Source organism: Netta rufina (genome assembly GCF_964035555.1).
Source record: "Netta rufina genome assembly, chromosome: 1".
In the NCBI taxonomy this organism is placed as follows: Eukaryota; Metazoa; Chordata; class Aves; order Anseriformes; family Anatidae; genus Netta; species Netta rufina.
The window spans coordinates 57,518,478-57,533,936 of NC_140123.1; the positions used below are offsets into that span (position 1 = coordinate 57,518,478).

The 15,459-nt window shown below is 40.8% G+C and overlaps 1 protein-coding gene across 3 annotated transcripts; it reads right to left on the reverse strand.

Annotated features, from left to right (window-relative positions):
- Window positions 1-113: 113 nt before the first annotated feature.
- Window positions 114-11,875, reverse strand: POGLUT2 (protein O-glucosyltransferase 2). Of its 3 annotated transcripts, XM_084289006.1 has the most exons (10): window positions 11,557-11,875; window positions 9,788-9,993; window positions 9,185-9,390; window positions 8,349-8,426; window positions 5,421-5,593; window positions 4,164-4,401; window positions 3,373-3,582; window positions 2,844-2,933; window positions 2,210-2,314; window positions 114-2,003 (listed from the first exon to the last, which is right to left on the reverse strand). In XM_084289006.1, the coding sequence occupies exons 1-10, from the start codon at window positions 11,733-11,735 to the stop codon at window positions 1,986-1,988; spliced, it is 1,503 nt and encodes a 500-aa protein (XP_084145132.1). In that variant the 5' UTR covers window positions 11,736-11,875; the 3' UTR covers window positions 114-1,985. The 3 variants fall into 3 exon arrangements, with proteins under 3 accessions (XP_084145132.1, XP_084145131.1, XP_084145133.1); XM_084289005.1 differs by lacking the exon at window positions 114-2,003 and having other exon boundaries at window positions 2,010-2,314; XM_084289007.1 differs by lacking the exons at window positions 114-2,003; window positions 8,349-8,426 and having other exon boundaries at window positions 2,010-2,314.
- Between the last annotated feature and the right edge of the window lie 3,584 nt (window positions 11,876-15,459).

The window sequence follows — 15,459 nt, forward strand, 5'->3', positions numbered from 1 at the left end:
TAAAAACATTTTAAAAGAAAAATGGGAAACATCAAATATTCAGTGTCTGAGCAGCATTGTTTTTAGTATTTCCATGCAAAAGCTATACACAACACTTAATGCTCTGCATTACCAAGTAAATGGTTTTTGACTGTTTTTTTCAGTATATTCAAATATTTGGACTCCAAATCTTCAGATGTGTTTTTATTTTTGAGTCTATTACTGATACTATCCTTGTTTGAACTTAAAATAACTAATCTGTAAAACTCTGTGAGCATATCTCCCAGGGCTGGACAGCGAGGGTTTTACTGTTCTGTCTTGGTGCCCTGTTGGGGCATTCTGCTGTGCTACATGAACTGTGATGGGAGTAGATTGGATAAGATTGGACCAGATGACCTTGAAGGCCTTCTGCAACCTTAATAATTCTAAGATTCTAGAATACTTCATAGGTGCCTGCAGGTGTTGTCTTCCCCATTATGGACTGAGAGGCCTGTGGGTATAACCAGGTTGTAGCAGCGGGCTAATTGCCTTCAGCCGATGATCAGCATGTATTGGCTCTGTGATGACCTGAGTTGAAACTGCCGGTTGGTCCTGAGACAAACACCTTGATGTTGTCTTCTGAGACACTGGGTTCATCTCCACTGCCAAGAGTTTCCTACAGCCTCCTCTGGTTGTTCTGCATCATTATAGCTTGCAGCTCACTGCTGCAGTGTGATCAGTTCCCCGTTCTAGCCTGGAGGTGGTTCTGGGGAGTGACTGCTGTATGTGGCAACACAGAGCTGCTTAAATGCACTGAGTCAGCTGTGGTGAGCTCAGAGGATTTCTCTGAGGATTTGGTCAGGTGACTGCATCTGCTAGCTTTGTTTTGGTGCTGTACTGTAAAAGGTCAGGTGATTACTGTAAAAAAACAATTATTCATGACTAGTTTATTGCAGTTAAATTATACAGCTTATCAAGTGATTGAACAAACTACTCTAAGCTTGCTTTTACTATAGCAAAAAATAATCAATAGACAGATGAAAATTAAAAATCAGATATAATATTCTGTTATTTCTTACAAGGCACCTCAAGAATGCTGATTGCCCATCAGTAGTGTTGTTTAATAAGCATGGGATGTATCTAGATGCTCACAGCCAATTTCAAAAGGCACATAAAATCTGTGTGGCTATTTTCTTTAAGTTCACTGTTTTACAGAGAAAATAAATCCTCACTTTTGACTGGGGAGGTGTGTTCAAACTTTAGAATGTGATGAATTTAGACTTGACATCTACCAGTGTAGCATTTTGTGATGATGATGATATGCTCAGAAAGTAGCAGCTGAGTTACTTAACACCAGTGGAAAATAGGTATTTTAAGAGCAGATCAAATTGTAGAAGAATGATTGGTTTATTATCAATAGTCACTGCTCAGTGCCACTTAATTCTTTTTATATTTCCGAAGGGACTGAGTTTCACAGAGAAAGCATCTGTGAAAAATCAATTTTTATCTAAGATAAGTGTCCAATAGAGTTGTATAATTCCTTCAGGTTAAAGAATAGAAACCCCACATCATTGTCTTTGAGAATATTGACTGTCTCAGAAGGAACAAAATTATGGTCTGAGAATGATTGCTTTTGACAGGCATGCCAGGGAGCAGGTACACGATTCTTATCTGGCTGTTTTTGCTGAACATGCTAGACTCAGTATCCCAGGCACCTTGTCTGAGTAAAAAGTACCTGCATTTGAAAAGCATCTCAGGACAGTACCAAGTAACTGATAGAAACGTGTTTTTTATTTAAAAAAAAAAAAAAAAAAGAAAAAGTTATAAAATGTGTGTTGAACAAGGCTCTGTGACTGCTCCATGATAAAAAGGAAACAGGCAATAGTTGGTTGTCTTCTGTATGTAGATCATGATAGAGTAAACTTCAAAATAACCGTTTAATTTTTAATTCAAGGTTTCCTTCTGTCCTGAAGAAGTGATTCTGAATGTAGGTAAATATCCAAAAAAAATGATTTTATTTCTTTCTGTCAAAGTTCATCTTTGGTCTGTAATAGAGAAAGAAGAAACATTTTTCAGTTAACTGGAAACTCAATTTTCAATAGTCTAGTCCTGCAAACGCAACAATAAATGTTTTTAAGCCACTAATAGTCTGGTGACAGAGTATGTGGTATTGAGCAACAGTTGTTCCAATTTGGTTGAATACAAACTGCAGACATTGAGCACTTTACATTTAACACCATATATATTGTACCTTTTTTCTGTGGCAAGTACATGGAAAGAGGTCATCATCAGGCTGCTGGACTTTCTCCATGCCTTCTCTGATTTTTGGCTCATTCACTTGCAAACTGGCATATTCCTAGTTTTAAAAAACGAAAGGTGTTGTTAATTCATAAGCTCTTTATGTTGTAAATCCTGCAACAACTCAGCTGAATAATTGTAAAAACTCCAGGACTACACAGTTTTCTACTCTGTCCACGCTGTGCCATAGAAAGGGTAAACAGATACCCAACTGTTGACAGGAGCCCCTTCGGGTGCCTCACTGGAGTTTCAATATCCTGGTGCTAATGCAGAGATATTTTCAGCTGTGGTTCACAGGGTGCGTGTCTGATGGGGAGTTCTTTGATCATTGTGAGCAATGTATTCTTGCAGATTAAGTCAAGATCTATGGGATCTGATTGCTTCTCTCAAACCGCCCTCAGAGTCTTACGCGGTTTCACAGGAAACAAAAGCATGCGGTGTTTATAAACCAACTGAATTTCCTAATTGCTGTCACTTGCTTTGTGGCTTCAAGTGCCGGATTGGCCAATTTCCAGCAGCTGTGTTGTCCTGAATTCTCTCTATGGGATTTCTATTTTTGTGGGAGTAGATGTTAAAAATACACTAACCTGGAAAAGTTTGAAGTAGTAACAAAAAATGTGATCTCCCATGAGATTGTTTCTTGCAAATTCTTGTCCAGATTTTGCAATATTTTTGGCCTGCAAAAGAAAGAGTTTGTTTTAAATTCTCTAAAAATGGTAGTTATTTCAGGATGCTACTATTGATTCTAGGGTGCTGATAGTTTAAGATAGTTCATTTATTTTTATCTAGTGTTTACATGTCCCCACACTGAACTGTCCATAAAACAGTAACATAAATCTCTTACTGATACATGGAAGGGATTAGGAATCTAAGCATTATTAATTGTAAAAGTAAGGCATTCTTATCAAAAGAGTCTCCAAAATTCCTATTAATTCTCAAGCAAAGGGCAGCATTATGTATTCTTAAAAACTGCTTCTATTTATGCACTTGATGATGCTCATTCTGAAGTCCTTTCAGAAGGAAATAACAGATTTTGTTTTAAAGAAATGTATTTTTTGCTCAAGACAAAGCTATTTGTCAAGAAACATTGCCAAGTACTTCTAAACGCGTATTTACCTCTTCATCGTGCTCTTTGGCCCACTGTAGTTTTTCTAGGAGATCGCTCAGATCACTTTTGAATGGAATATAGTGTTTCCATGGCTGCAGCTCATTATAAAAATGCTCATAGTAGATGGAGTCTTGCTTTAGCACAACGCTGTTTCCTGCTAGTAGATAAGGCAATCTATATGCTGCCACTGTGCCATCAATGTTAATTTGATATTTATACTGGGGAAGAAAACGACCAGAGGTTATTAACAAACAAGACCCAAGTAGCCTGGTTAGCTCGTGTTATTCTGAGGGCACCGGTATTACTGACTTGCTGGTATTGAGAAATGTCGGATTGGCTAGGCAAGCATCAATTTTTAAGTAGCTTTTGTTATTTAGTTTGGAATTCATCGCAGTGCAGGGTACACAGGTGCCCTCTTCATCAGTTAAGCTCTCCGGACATTCTTAGACGCTCATCCTGGGATGTGAGGGTTGATGTGCCACTTCATCCACTGACTTCCCACTATGTTAGTTATGTTAGTAGTCCTGATCACTGAACCAGGAAAAAGAAATAAAAAGGAACTTGGAGTTATTAGATTACACCAGGTTCTGTGGAACCTTTAGATGTAAATCAGACATCTTTATTCTCAATCTAAGAGCTACACAGCAGTTAGTCCCAGCGGAGAGAAGCCTACTTATGCTTGTCGTTGCTGTGCTGGAAAACCAAAATCACTTCGTTATAATTAATATATACAGAGTTATTTGGTGATGGAAAACACTGAGAACCTAGTTCTACAAAATATAAATGACTAGTGGCTTACCTTAAAAAAATCAAAAAACGAAATGTGCTTAACAATGGGGCCATAGAGGCTTTCATCGTGTTTAAAAAAAAAAAAGTTTGTGAAAGCAGCGTCTATGATCTCCGGATATTTTCTACTGAGCTTTACAAGTTCAAGCCTCTCTTTGCGGCTGTCACGTCCTCTCCAGAATGCCGTGGTATTCTTGTCTTCCCATGATGGGCCGGTGTTTGCTTGAACTGACATCATATCCAGACTAACCCTGCAGGAGAAAGTAGTGATTTATTTGTGATGCCCACTGGATTTTTTTTTACATGTGATTTGGATTTATTTAAGTGTGATTACTTGAAATAATTTATAGTACTAATAGGAAAATACCAAAGATGAGGGTGAGTCATGATTATACCTGTATATGTATTTTATCAGTATTTTTACAGTGATAAAAAGAGGTAGGGAACGTCAAATCCACAGACCTGTGGCAAGAGAGAACTGTGTGTGGAAAGAGGATCTGTCAGTTGTTGTGTAAAAAGCAGCTAAAAGTGGGTATGGTTGCCATGGGTGATGCAGGGTAAAGGAATAATTGAAAATGGTGATGAGGCAGCCACAAATAGTCCAAAGCAAGGTTGGAATGTAAGTGGCTTAACAGAGCATAATTTACTTCCACAGAAACCTGCTAAATTAAAGCACGGAAGCTGTGGGCAAGCAGAGCAAATTTAGGAAAAGTCTTGATAATAAAAGCTAGAAACGTGAATGTAACGCAGTGAAATGATATATGGGTTCAAAATGAGTAATGAAGATATCTTAGAAGCTGTATTTGTATTGTTCCAAGACAGCAGCAGGGCTGTTACTGCAGCCAGGTACCAGTAATCAAGAGATGGTAGGTCCTCAGCTGAGCACTCTGGCTTCAAAGGCCTTTAAATGTTCTAGGAAACACGGGAAGAGAGAGTCCTGGCCAGCTGTCAGCACGTTCATTGTGATGAAGCAGAGCACACAAACAAAACACCTACTCTTGTAGTGTTTAACTCCGTGTACTTTTTTCAGTGACCTGACTGCATTTAGATAAATTCTGATTTTTGAAATAGAATAGTGGAGTATGTTTTCATACATGTAACTTGTAGAATGTACAAATTGGTTCATGTTATGATGCCAATTAAATAATTATTGCCTACCTATACTGTATCAATGTCTCAATGAATAAATAAAAGTTAATGTACTGATAACGTAAGTACCTTTTTGGAAGAACACTTACTATGAACTTTGTCAAAAAAATAAATCTCTTACCGTCCCATAGTCTCCAGAACCGAGTCTGTTAAGTCATATGTTGGCATGACGATGTCTTTTGATTCACTGGACCCACACCATGAGAAGATAGGGTGCAGGTTCTGCGGAGGTTTCTTTTTCTCCAGAGGCCAGTCCCCCAAGTTAACAAAAAATTCTACATCCGGCATTTTCACCTAAACAGAAGCAAAGGAGGGACAAACACTTTTCAGTATGAAGCAGCATTCTTTAGGTGGAAACTTGCAATTTGAGAACAATGTCACCAAGAGGGAAAAAAAAAAGCCTGTTCTGTAGTAATACTCAACGTACCTGTAATACGTAAAGTTAGAAACATTAAAAATACTCAGACCACAAGAGACTGTGGTCTGTAAGATTATTTATTTATTTATAAGAATGTCACAAAATCACCTAGGAGGTCTCCCTTCCAGTTTAGAAAACAGTTGCTTGTTATACTTTAGATGATTGGCCGTACAGTCCTTGTTCCAGGCTAGCACTGGGACCTAAGTAAGCAACTGTATAACTCCAAGGTAAGTTGGACCACCTTGTTGACTGTATGAAAATTACCTTCCCTGAAGAAAGAACATTTCTGAATATATTAATAATTCCCAAATTAAAATATGCATATACATTTAAAAATATGTAAAGCCTACTTCTGACTCCCCACCATATTTAAGCACTTCTCTCAAACCCCCTTACTCTTCAAGTATGAATGGCTGGGCAGTCTAACATTCTCCAGGATTCTTCTGTGGCCCAAACAGGTTTTCATTAAGTTTCTAATTTAATTTATGGACAAAGAAATTAATCATTTGCTGACTACCAAACGCTTTCCTAAATGTTTGAAGATATTTTTCTCTAACCTGATGATTTAGGAAAACCTTTGGCAGAGACACCCAGAAATTCTAAAGACAGAGACCCAGAGCAGTACTTTTGGTCTTTAGTATGCACGCAGACAGAAAAGGTTTCACTGTGTCCCTTCCTCTCAGAGGGGGTTTGGCTACACCTTCTGATCTTCAGCGCTTAACTTTATTAGTAGAGTGCCATCTAATGGTTATAATGGACATAGGAAAGCTATACATTGTATTTTATCTACATCTGCAGTGACAGCCAACCCAACAGATCTATTGTCTCTCAATGACACTAACAGAAATTCCTGTGAGGATTCTTAATGGGGATGAGGCTAATTGTGTTTTCTAAAACTGCAAACAGATTCTGCCTTTGTAGCTTAATCTAAATCCCTCTGATAGATGTTTTTCTGTTCTTGTCCAATGCTGCTGAAAGGCTTACTTCCAACTTCCATAGAGCAACCTTTAATATAATTGAAGCTACATTTATGTCTTCCCTTAGACTTCATTACTTGACATAACCCCCACTTGACTGTATGCCTGGCCTCTCCTAACATTTTCCCATGTAATGTCAATAATTGAACAATCCTTTTTGAAGCATGATGCCCAAAGCTAGACACAATAGCATAACTGAGACATTACTAATCCTGGGTATAGTGGAAAAGTAACTTTACATTTCTTTCATGTGTTTATTCTGTTAATGTTTTTTTTTCGTTTGTTTCTTTTTTCCAACAGCATGCCACCATTGACTCCTTTTAAATTTGTGATGCTATAACCTTCACACTTTCTGCAGAAATAGCCACCCACTCCCTATTTTAGATAAGTACTGTAACTATATGATTCATTTTGTGTAGTATCCTTTGTCACGTTATCCTTTTTTTTCCATACAATAATTACTTGGTAATTATAATCCTGATACTGTTCTGCGAGAGGCTTTTGGGTTCTTTCATTTTTGTTGTCTGAAAGTTCAGTAGGCATATTCTGTAGTCCATCACTGAGTTAAAAACATAACTAGGTTACCAAATGGTAACCTGAGCCCAAGACAAAGAATACGTTTGTTAAGCCTTTCACTTCTCCAGAAATATTGGCAACTACTCTTTAAGCAAGGTTTGCCAAGCAGTTTACAGCAGTTCCTTCTTCACTAAAACTAGACTAGAAATTTTATTCTAGACAAAGTGCTCTTATTTTGGTTGTGAGAAACTTATGAGTCCTACCCTCAAAAGCCTAACAAAGATTAAGATTCCTGAAGCCTATTGTTATAGAAGGAACCTTGCTATATAACTTGATTTTTGGATGATAAACCCACGGTATTTCATACCAATTGACTTATCTTTCAGATGCATACAAAAATGTGTTTATTATTTTCGAATAGATTTGCAATGATTCTTTTTAAGTGATCAACTCCCTACTTTAGTAGCTCCTCTCTCTTCTTTCTTTCAAAGATAAGTGCTTTGTCTTTTTACAGTAAAAAATAGATATTGCCTAACTTGGATATCTTAATATTTCTGCTGCTACTCTCTTTACATCACAATCACACTTCTATGTGCTGAAACTTCAGCTCTGCTATATTCTGTCACTATGTGCATAACGTCTTCTTTTTTCCAGAGGTTCCCTAGAAGTCTGTGCAGTGCTTTTTGCTTGTACATCCAGACAGTTCCCTCAAAAGCCACCTGTTGGGCTTTTGGCACTTTCTCAACCCTTTGCATCTTGTTTTCAACATTTGGAATTTAATGAAGAAAGATATAAATTCCCCATTTTTTTTCAGCAGAGACGGAGTTGCCTATTAGGTGCTATAGGATGATTTATTTAGCCTTCAGGAAAAACAAAAACAAAACCACACTCTGTCCAACTCTATCAAGCTCTCCTACAAAGGCCTGGTAAACAATGACACTCCATACACGCATCAGATAGCATTCCAGAACATCCCAGCTTCGAACAAGAACAATCCACCTCATCTTTCCATTATGAATGAAAGAACAAGAAAAGCTTTTTAACAGAAATAGCAACAAATACACTGAGGCATATTTGTTAAGCCCAGGCTTCTATAAGTTAGGACACACAGAATAAATGGCTACACTGATATACTCACTTTTCTTGTCAAAGAAAGAAGTATAGCGTCCATGAAAATTCTGAAGCCAACGTGTTCCCCATACGTCTTTATATAAACCTGAAAATAACCCAAATAGTTTACTGGTCTGGTGTTTTCATAACAAAGAACGACTGGCACAATTTTGAGTTTTTTAATAACTCAGTAACTAGTCAGACTGTATGGCTTTATCTATAGATTTATGAATCAGTTGGGAAGCTTTAGAAATCTCTCGTTCATGATAGGAAAGGGGTGGTGGGAGACAAGCTTTACTTGCATTTGTAGACATTTTAGATCTGTCTCATGGAAACAGAAATTGGTTGGCCTCTATTGTGTTCCATTGTTCCCACTTCCATATGACTCTACTGAAGTCTGTACAGTTTTATTGCAGAGAATTATTGCTCTGATCCTCAGCGGAGCTAAGTGGTATTTCTTCACCTCAGCCTTAGGCACAATGTAGTTCCACTGATGCATGTCACAATTAGAAGATCGTGACACTTCACAGCAATACTGCTCAGAGAACAGAAAACTGAGCAAGCATTTTGGAGGCTGGATTCTGTTCCCAACACTCATATTGATTGCTTGGAAAGTAATGTGCCTTCACTGTGCTGCAATTGCTTTGGTTGTAACATGGACAAAAAGCAGTTTACAAAGCAAGACAGATATTACTGAGCTCATACACAAACTGCAAAGTATTCAATTCCAAGGACAGAAGCCAGACAAAGAAGTTTCTCAAAGAACAGACAACAAGAAGCCTCTCAGCTGGAATAGCCAAGAGGCCAAATTCTATTGCTCGTCACCAAATCTCCATAAGGACTTCAGATCAACCCATACTGTACCTCATTATCTTTGATGGTGTAATGACACAAACTCTGCCTTTGTCCAAACCTCTGTGGGATTTCTTTTGCAATCTTATCTGGATCAACAATGGGAAAATTTGCTAGGTCTCTCTGAATCTGTGGAATGACCTGAGGGCAGTTCATCTCTTCCAGCCATGCGCTGCTCTCCTCCTGAGGGCAGTCACAGTTTTCATGGTAAACCGGTCCTATTAGGAATGCAATCATTATTTTAATGAGCCACACTATTAAGCCACTGAGATCAGAAAAGAAGGTCAAGCACTGAGCATTCACTGTCTAGGGCCTGGTGGTATTTTGTTTGTTTTTTGAGTCCAATGGCATCACGCCAAGCTACATCAACTTCTGTGCAAGCCCTTTGCTTGCTTGGCATTAGCTTCATAGCACTTCACTCCTTTTTACTCTATTGAATAGCACCTGCAGGACACTTACAAATAGTCTGTAATTCCATGGGATTTGGAGGTCTTCAGCATTTCCAGAGAAGTACTGAGGTCCTGCTACTATGATCCTACGCTACTCCCTGAAAATACTGTAGGATGTGCTTTCTGACAAAAAGCTATGAGTTTTGTGCATAGTGCTGCTTCTTACCTTTTAAAATATACGGCGACTTTGCGACGTGTTTGTCTCTGGTTTTGATTTCTATCTTCAGGCTTTTGTAGCTTGCATACATCCTGTATCTCACAATGAAGGAACCATCTTTCCTGTCTAATACTTGCACACCAACCCGAGTGAACTGTTCATCAGGAGCAGTGATCTTCACCTGGAATGTATTTTCACCCGGTGATGAAGTGAACCTACCCAGAGAATAAGCGGGAGCTGACTTAAAAAGTAAACACACAAATGTTTTCTTAGTTTTATCCATTCATTTGAAATGGAACAGATTTCCAGCGACTTCACTAAGCCATACTGGGTCTTTATGAGCACATCCTAATGTTCACAAGGCAGGCATGATGCTCCCAAACAGAAATTTGTCAGGTTACCTAAAATGTCTCATGCTCTTAAAAGCATGAAAAAGTATGAAGGCATTTCCACTCAGATATTCATGAACACACCTTGAAAATTACTTGGTGTCCTATATGTTGAACAATGTTTTAGTCTTTGCTTTGACAATTTGGGAGCAGAGCACACTCAAAAATCCAGTGGGGCTCTTGGTTATTTACACTTGGAGCTCCCAGGTGTAGTGATGGGGAGGTAGACAGCATGCAAATAACTGGATGTTGGTGGATATATATATTAAAAACAAACAAACAAACAAAAAAACATAATAAGCTTCATCTGACAAGCTTAATAATAATGTTATCTTACATATATGGAAACAAAATATTTCCACTTGACTTTATTTCCCAGGTACTATTTAGGGCAGTGAAGAATGAAGTTAAACTTCTAATGATGTTTGCAGTCCTTAATCTTTATGGTAGCTCATACAGGTTATTACAAATGCTCATGTTTTCGTAGGGAAATGTTTTGGTAGGGAAAAAATATACTATAATATGGATTGTGTAATTCAATGTATACTTGTCCAGACATACTGGAGAGCTGTCAGAAAATACAGGAGATATTTACTGCCCAAGAAAAGCTGAACTGGCACCTGCCAGACTTGCATGTGCCACAGCGCATCTAATCTGGACAACCTGGTTGGAGCACTGCAAGCACATTCTAACTAATTGTAAGGTCAGAATTTCTTTCCTGGAGAAAACTGCAGAAGAGATGTGGAGAACCCTGTTGCACCTTAACAGTGGGTTGAGATGTGTCTGAGGCATCTACCTGGACCTAAGAAGTGGGAAATGCTCCCTAACCCTGGAGAAATCACCACAGGCTATGAATAGTGGATAACACGGAGTCCATTCCTGTAAGGATACCTGAATAGAGCCACGCAAACCTGATTAGGGAAGAAATGAGAAGGCAAGCTGATGAAATCGAAAGCCGTGAGTTTCTTGTAAAAACTAAGTTTACCTATTTAATTCCTACAAAGTTTACCTAAAAGTCTACAGAGTACACGCTAATTGACTCTACTGATCTGGTGCCTACCTGCTTGAAATGCTGATATTCCTGACAGCAGAAACAAGTGGGACACTCAAACAGATATATCATAAATTAGTTACTGTTGAGTACTTGACAAAGCAAAAAAAAATCATACAGTGTTGATTAGACCAATTAGACACTTTACTGTTTGTCGTTTTCGGATTCTTTATTTTCTCCTCTCATCCCACTGCACAGTATGTGATACCTCTAAGGAGACTAACTGGCTTCTTCGCAAGTTAGTCTCTTCAGAGACTAACGCACGGAGACCACCACCACCCCCTTTCCCCGTCCCCCTCGCCCTGCCAAGTGCCGGAGGGGGCCGCCGCCGTCCTTACCTGCGGCCCTGCGCGTCCAGGGCCAGCACGAAGAAGTAGCGGGCGGGCAGGACGGCGGCCGCCCGCAGCCCAGGCCCCCACACGGCGCTGAGCTCCGCGCTCACCCGGCCCCCGCCGCCCGCCGCGCCGCCCGCCGCGGCGACCCCCAGCGCGAAGCCGAGCAGCCACAGGCTACGCATTGACGGCGCCTCCCCCCGCGGGGGGACACCGCCCGGCAAGGCGGCGGCGGCTCAGCCGCGACCGGGACAAAGCCGCCGGGACCTGCCTCGGCCCCTCACGGCGCCATCCCCGCAGCGACCGCGGCGAGCGGAGCGCAGCGGGCACCGGCGGCTGCCCGAGGGGCGGGCGGTGCCGCACTTCCCGCGGCCGCGGCGCTGCTGGGAGATGTAGTCCCCTCAGCAATGGCCGTTGCTGGCCGTTGGCGGCCGTTGCTGGCCGTTGGCGGCCGTTGCTGGCCGTTGGCGGCCGTTGCTGGCCGTTGGCGGCCGTTGCTGGCCGTTGGCGGCCGTTGCTGGCCGTTGGCGGCCGTTGCTGGCCGTTGGCGGCCGTTGCCCCAAAGACCCCCAGCCCCCGGGACCACCTCAGTGGAAAGAAGCTCGGCAAAGCCGGCTTGGTCCGTGTATTTTTTTTATTATTATTTTTTATTTTTTATCGTGCAGCCATGTCACGAATCGAAGTCCCCTCAGTGCTTGGCACCGCCCATGTAACAGCGGTGTGGGAAATGAGTTTACGGTCAAGAAAATATGTGTGTAAAATCCTCCCCACGCAGAGTCCTGTGACTGAGGTCATGGTCCTGAATCTCTCCAGAAGCATCGCCGTTTGGGATGCCACCTTCATCACCGCAATCCTGAGGGAGGCTCCATGCCCACTGCGATAACCAGTTCCCCCTTTTATACATTCAGGTCTTCATCCATAAAACACTCCAAATCCCCAGACCTAGTGAACAGATAAAAAGTGTAAAAAGACACAAGGTTTACTGAAGCAGTTCACACATAAATATGCTGATTTTGCTCCTACTAACTATCCAGCGTTTCCATATTTCAGCATTGGCTCCAGAAAACTCTGGAATTTCTAGGTTATCAAGAAGCTAGCAAGACAAGGCAATTTAAGGTGGACAAATGGCAATTATGCATCTATGTGTTTCTACGTTTTTTTTTTTCTCTACAAGGTTTGAATTTGGCTATAAAGTTCTGCTTTTATGAATGATTATATATATATGTATATAAATCTGTTTTGTTGTTTGTTTTTTAAAAGTGGGGTGAAATTGTGAAAACTAGAGTGAATCACCTTTTCTGAATGGGGATATAATGCACAGCGGAGGTGGAAAAAAGTCCAGATTAACAAGTTGTTTTTGCAGCTCTGAGCAAATCCTGGAGCCTCTCTTGCATCAGAAACCTACAGGATTGTCTTCAAGGAAGTTCAAAGACCACCGAAGACCCTGAACTGCAGAGAAGAAATAGGAAATGCTCTGGCTTGATGAGCTGGCACACTACACAAGGTGTGCGTTGGTGGGATAGCACTGCAGAGCTGCGAGTGCTGGTGAGGCACCAAATGTCCAGGCATGGGACCTGTGTACATCCAGTGTGGATAAGGACAGCCATGCTAGGGAAAGTCCTCGGCAGCTGCCCTGTGCTTCATAATGCAGTAATGAGGCACAGGCAGTGCAGCAGGTGCGTCTGGAACAAATGAGATCCTGGTGGCTCCTGCACAACCGCTTGGGTTTCATCAGCATTGTGGGTGTAGTGTGTACTGCTAATTACATCCGCCTAGGAGCTGGACCCACAGGTTTGCTAAGAGCTAAATGGGGAGGGCTTGTCATAGTCCCCTCATCTGATAGCATCAGTAGTTTTCTTATGAAAATTTCTTAAGAAACATTGAACAAGGAAGATCTGGATTTCCAAATTAGGAAGACAACGTGGAAAATACCAGAGTATTTATCCTATCAATCAGAGATTTTTATTTTATTTTTTTAAAGACTTGAGGGGCAGAGGTTTAAAATGAACCCTCAGTTTCTTGAAATTGATCATGGCTATTACCAGACTGAAAGCAGTGCAACTCCTATCGCACAGAAGAGCAAATGCAGAAAGAGTGTCAGACATGGACGCTGTTCTTAAATGCATATGTACACATACCCAAATGCTTTTCTTTGTCATATAGCTATGTAAACCTTGTCAAAATTAAAGCTTCTTTGTGGGAGAACTTCAATTCCATGAGATACTTCCAATTTTCCTTTATTGTTTTTCTCTCTTTAAGGCAAACAATACAGAAACATTGAACATCATTATCAAAGAATCTTGAATTTTGAAGAGATTTTGCATTTTGAAATACTGCAAATGTATTTATAAAAAGCACACAAGAAATCAATTGCTTTGAGAAAACTGCAGGCTGAGCAAGGGCCAAATGGGCCCATAAATTTAGTCTTTTCCAATGAGCAACCTCATCACAAAATGCCTTAAAAAATTGTCAAGTTCCAACTTTTAAAAATGTATTTTTTGTCTCCTGCTGTTCTTATTGGCATGATTTTTCAGGACTGCATTCCACTAGTATGGAAGTTAGAAGACTTCCAATTCCCAATCTAAAAAATTATGCAGGCCATATATTATATCTGTGATCCTTTAGCTCCTCTCTCTCTCCCATCTTTACTTTCTGGATGAATTTTACAGGGTGAAATCACACTCCTTCTCAGCTTATGCTTTGCTGTTTGAAACAAGCTAGTCTCCTTTAATAGAACTTTAAAGATATTTTTGCTTAAAAATAAACTTCATAGCTGTAGAAATCCAAGCGTGTACTATCTCTTCCTAGTAGGGGGGCACTGACACATGCAACAGCAATGAAATAAAGGTGACACATTTCAACCGTCCTGTCTTTTTCCTCCAGTTTTCCTTCCCCCACATAAATACAGCTTGGGGAGTCTGTGTACAGATTTGGCACTATTTGTCAGCACCCAAACAAGCTGTAAAATAAATCACGCAACCTAATTTTAGTTCTGGCTGGCAAAGCCAACATTGTTGCTATCCTAATGCTCGTAATTTGGCTCAGTGAAAAATGCTTTGGAGGCAGAATTGTTTAATTACTTCAAAGGCTGTTGGCCGACTAAGGCTCAACAGGCTTCCAGCTGGCAAAGGCAGGAGGGGTTCTGTTCTCCATCCGAGAGGAAGGTTGCTTTAGGATGAAGCCACACAAAATCCTGAACTTGATATAGGGTTTGTCGTATTTATAGGCATGGGATGGCAAACTTTGACCTGCCAATGAGCCCTACAGAGCTTTTGCCGCTTTGCTCAACCCAATCACTGAAAACTACCAACCAACTCCAGTGTTCGGGGAGATTTTCTGAGGAGTTTTGAGGAGATTTAAACTCTTATTGCCATTATTTGAAGCACTGTTCACAGAAACTTGCTCGGATTAGGGCATGTGTTTGAGGGCACAGGTTTGAGGGCACTACGTTGTACTAGTGCTGAATCTTTTCTCAGCAACACACTTCAAGTTTTTCACTTTTTTTTTTTTTTTTTAATTCTGGAATAACCACAGTGAGCCATATAAATGATTATTTAATGTTACAAATCGTATTATTTTAATATAAATAAATTTTAATTAATTGTGGCTGTGCCCAAAGCGCCCCACTCATGTCTTCAGTCACCGTAGTTGCTGACGTTGAAAACATCACTGCAAGGATGAGGCAAGAAAACATTTCCTGCACCTCTACACGCTGTTTTCTGAAATAACCTTTTGTCTCCTCACAGTTTTCCTGAAGCATCGTCGCTGCGCTTGTGCCGCGGCCCCACGGACACCGAGAGAGCCCGGGCTCCCTGCGCCAGGTCCGTGAGGGCTTGTGAGAGCGCTCCCCTCCCACACAGCCCCGCCCCTCCACACGGCAGCCACCATGCAGGTAACCCCCTCCCCCCC

Bases quoted from the DNA above. Each gene is read 5' to 3' on its own strand.
- POGLUT2 (XM_084289005.1), bottom strand. From the start codon at position 11,735: ATGCGTAGCCTGTGGCTGCTCGGCTTCGCGCTGGGGGTCGCCGCGGCG. The intron at 9,994-11,556 runs GTAAGGACGGCG...TTCTCTGGGTAG, and splicing joins CTGGACGCGCAGGGCCGCAG to GTTCACTTCATCACCGGGTG. The intron at 4,402-5,420 runs GTAAGAGATTTA...TTTCTCCTGCAG, and splicing joins GTTCTGGAGACTATGGGACG to GGTTAGTCTGGATATGATGT.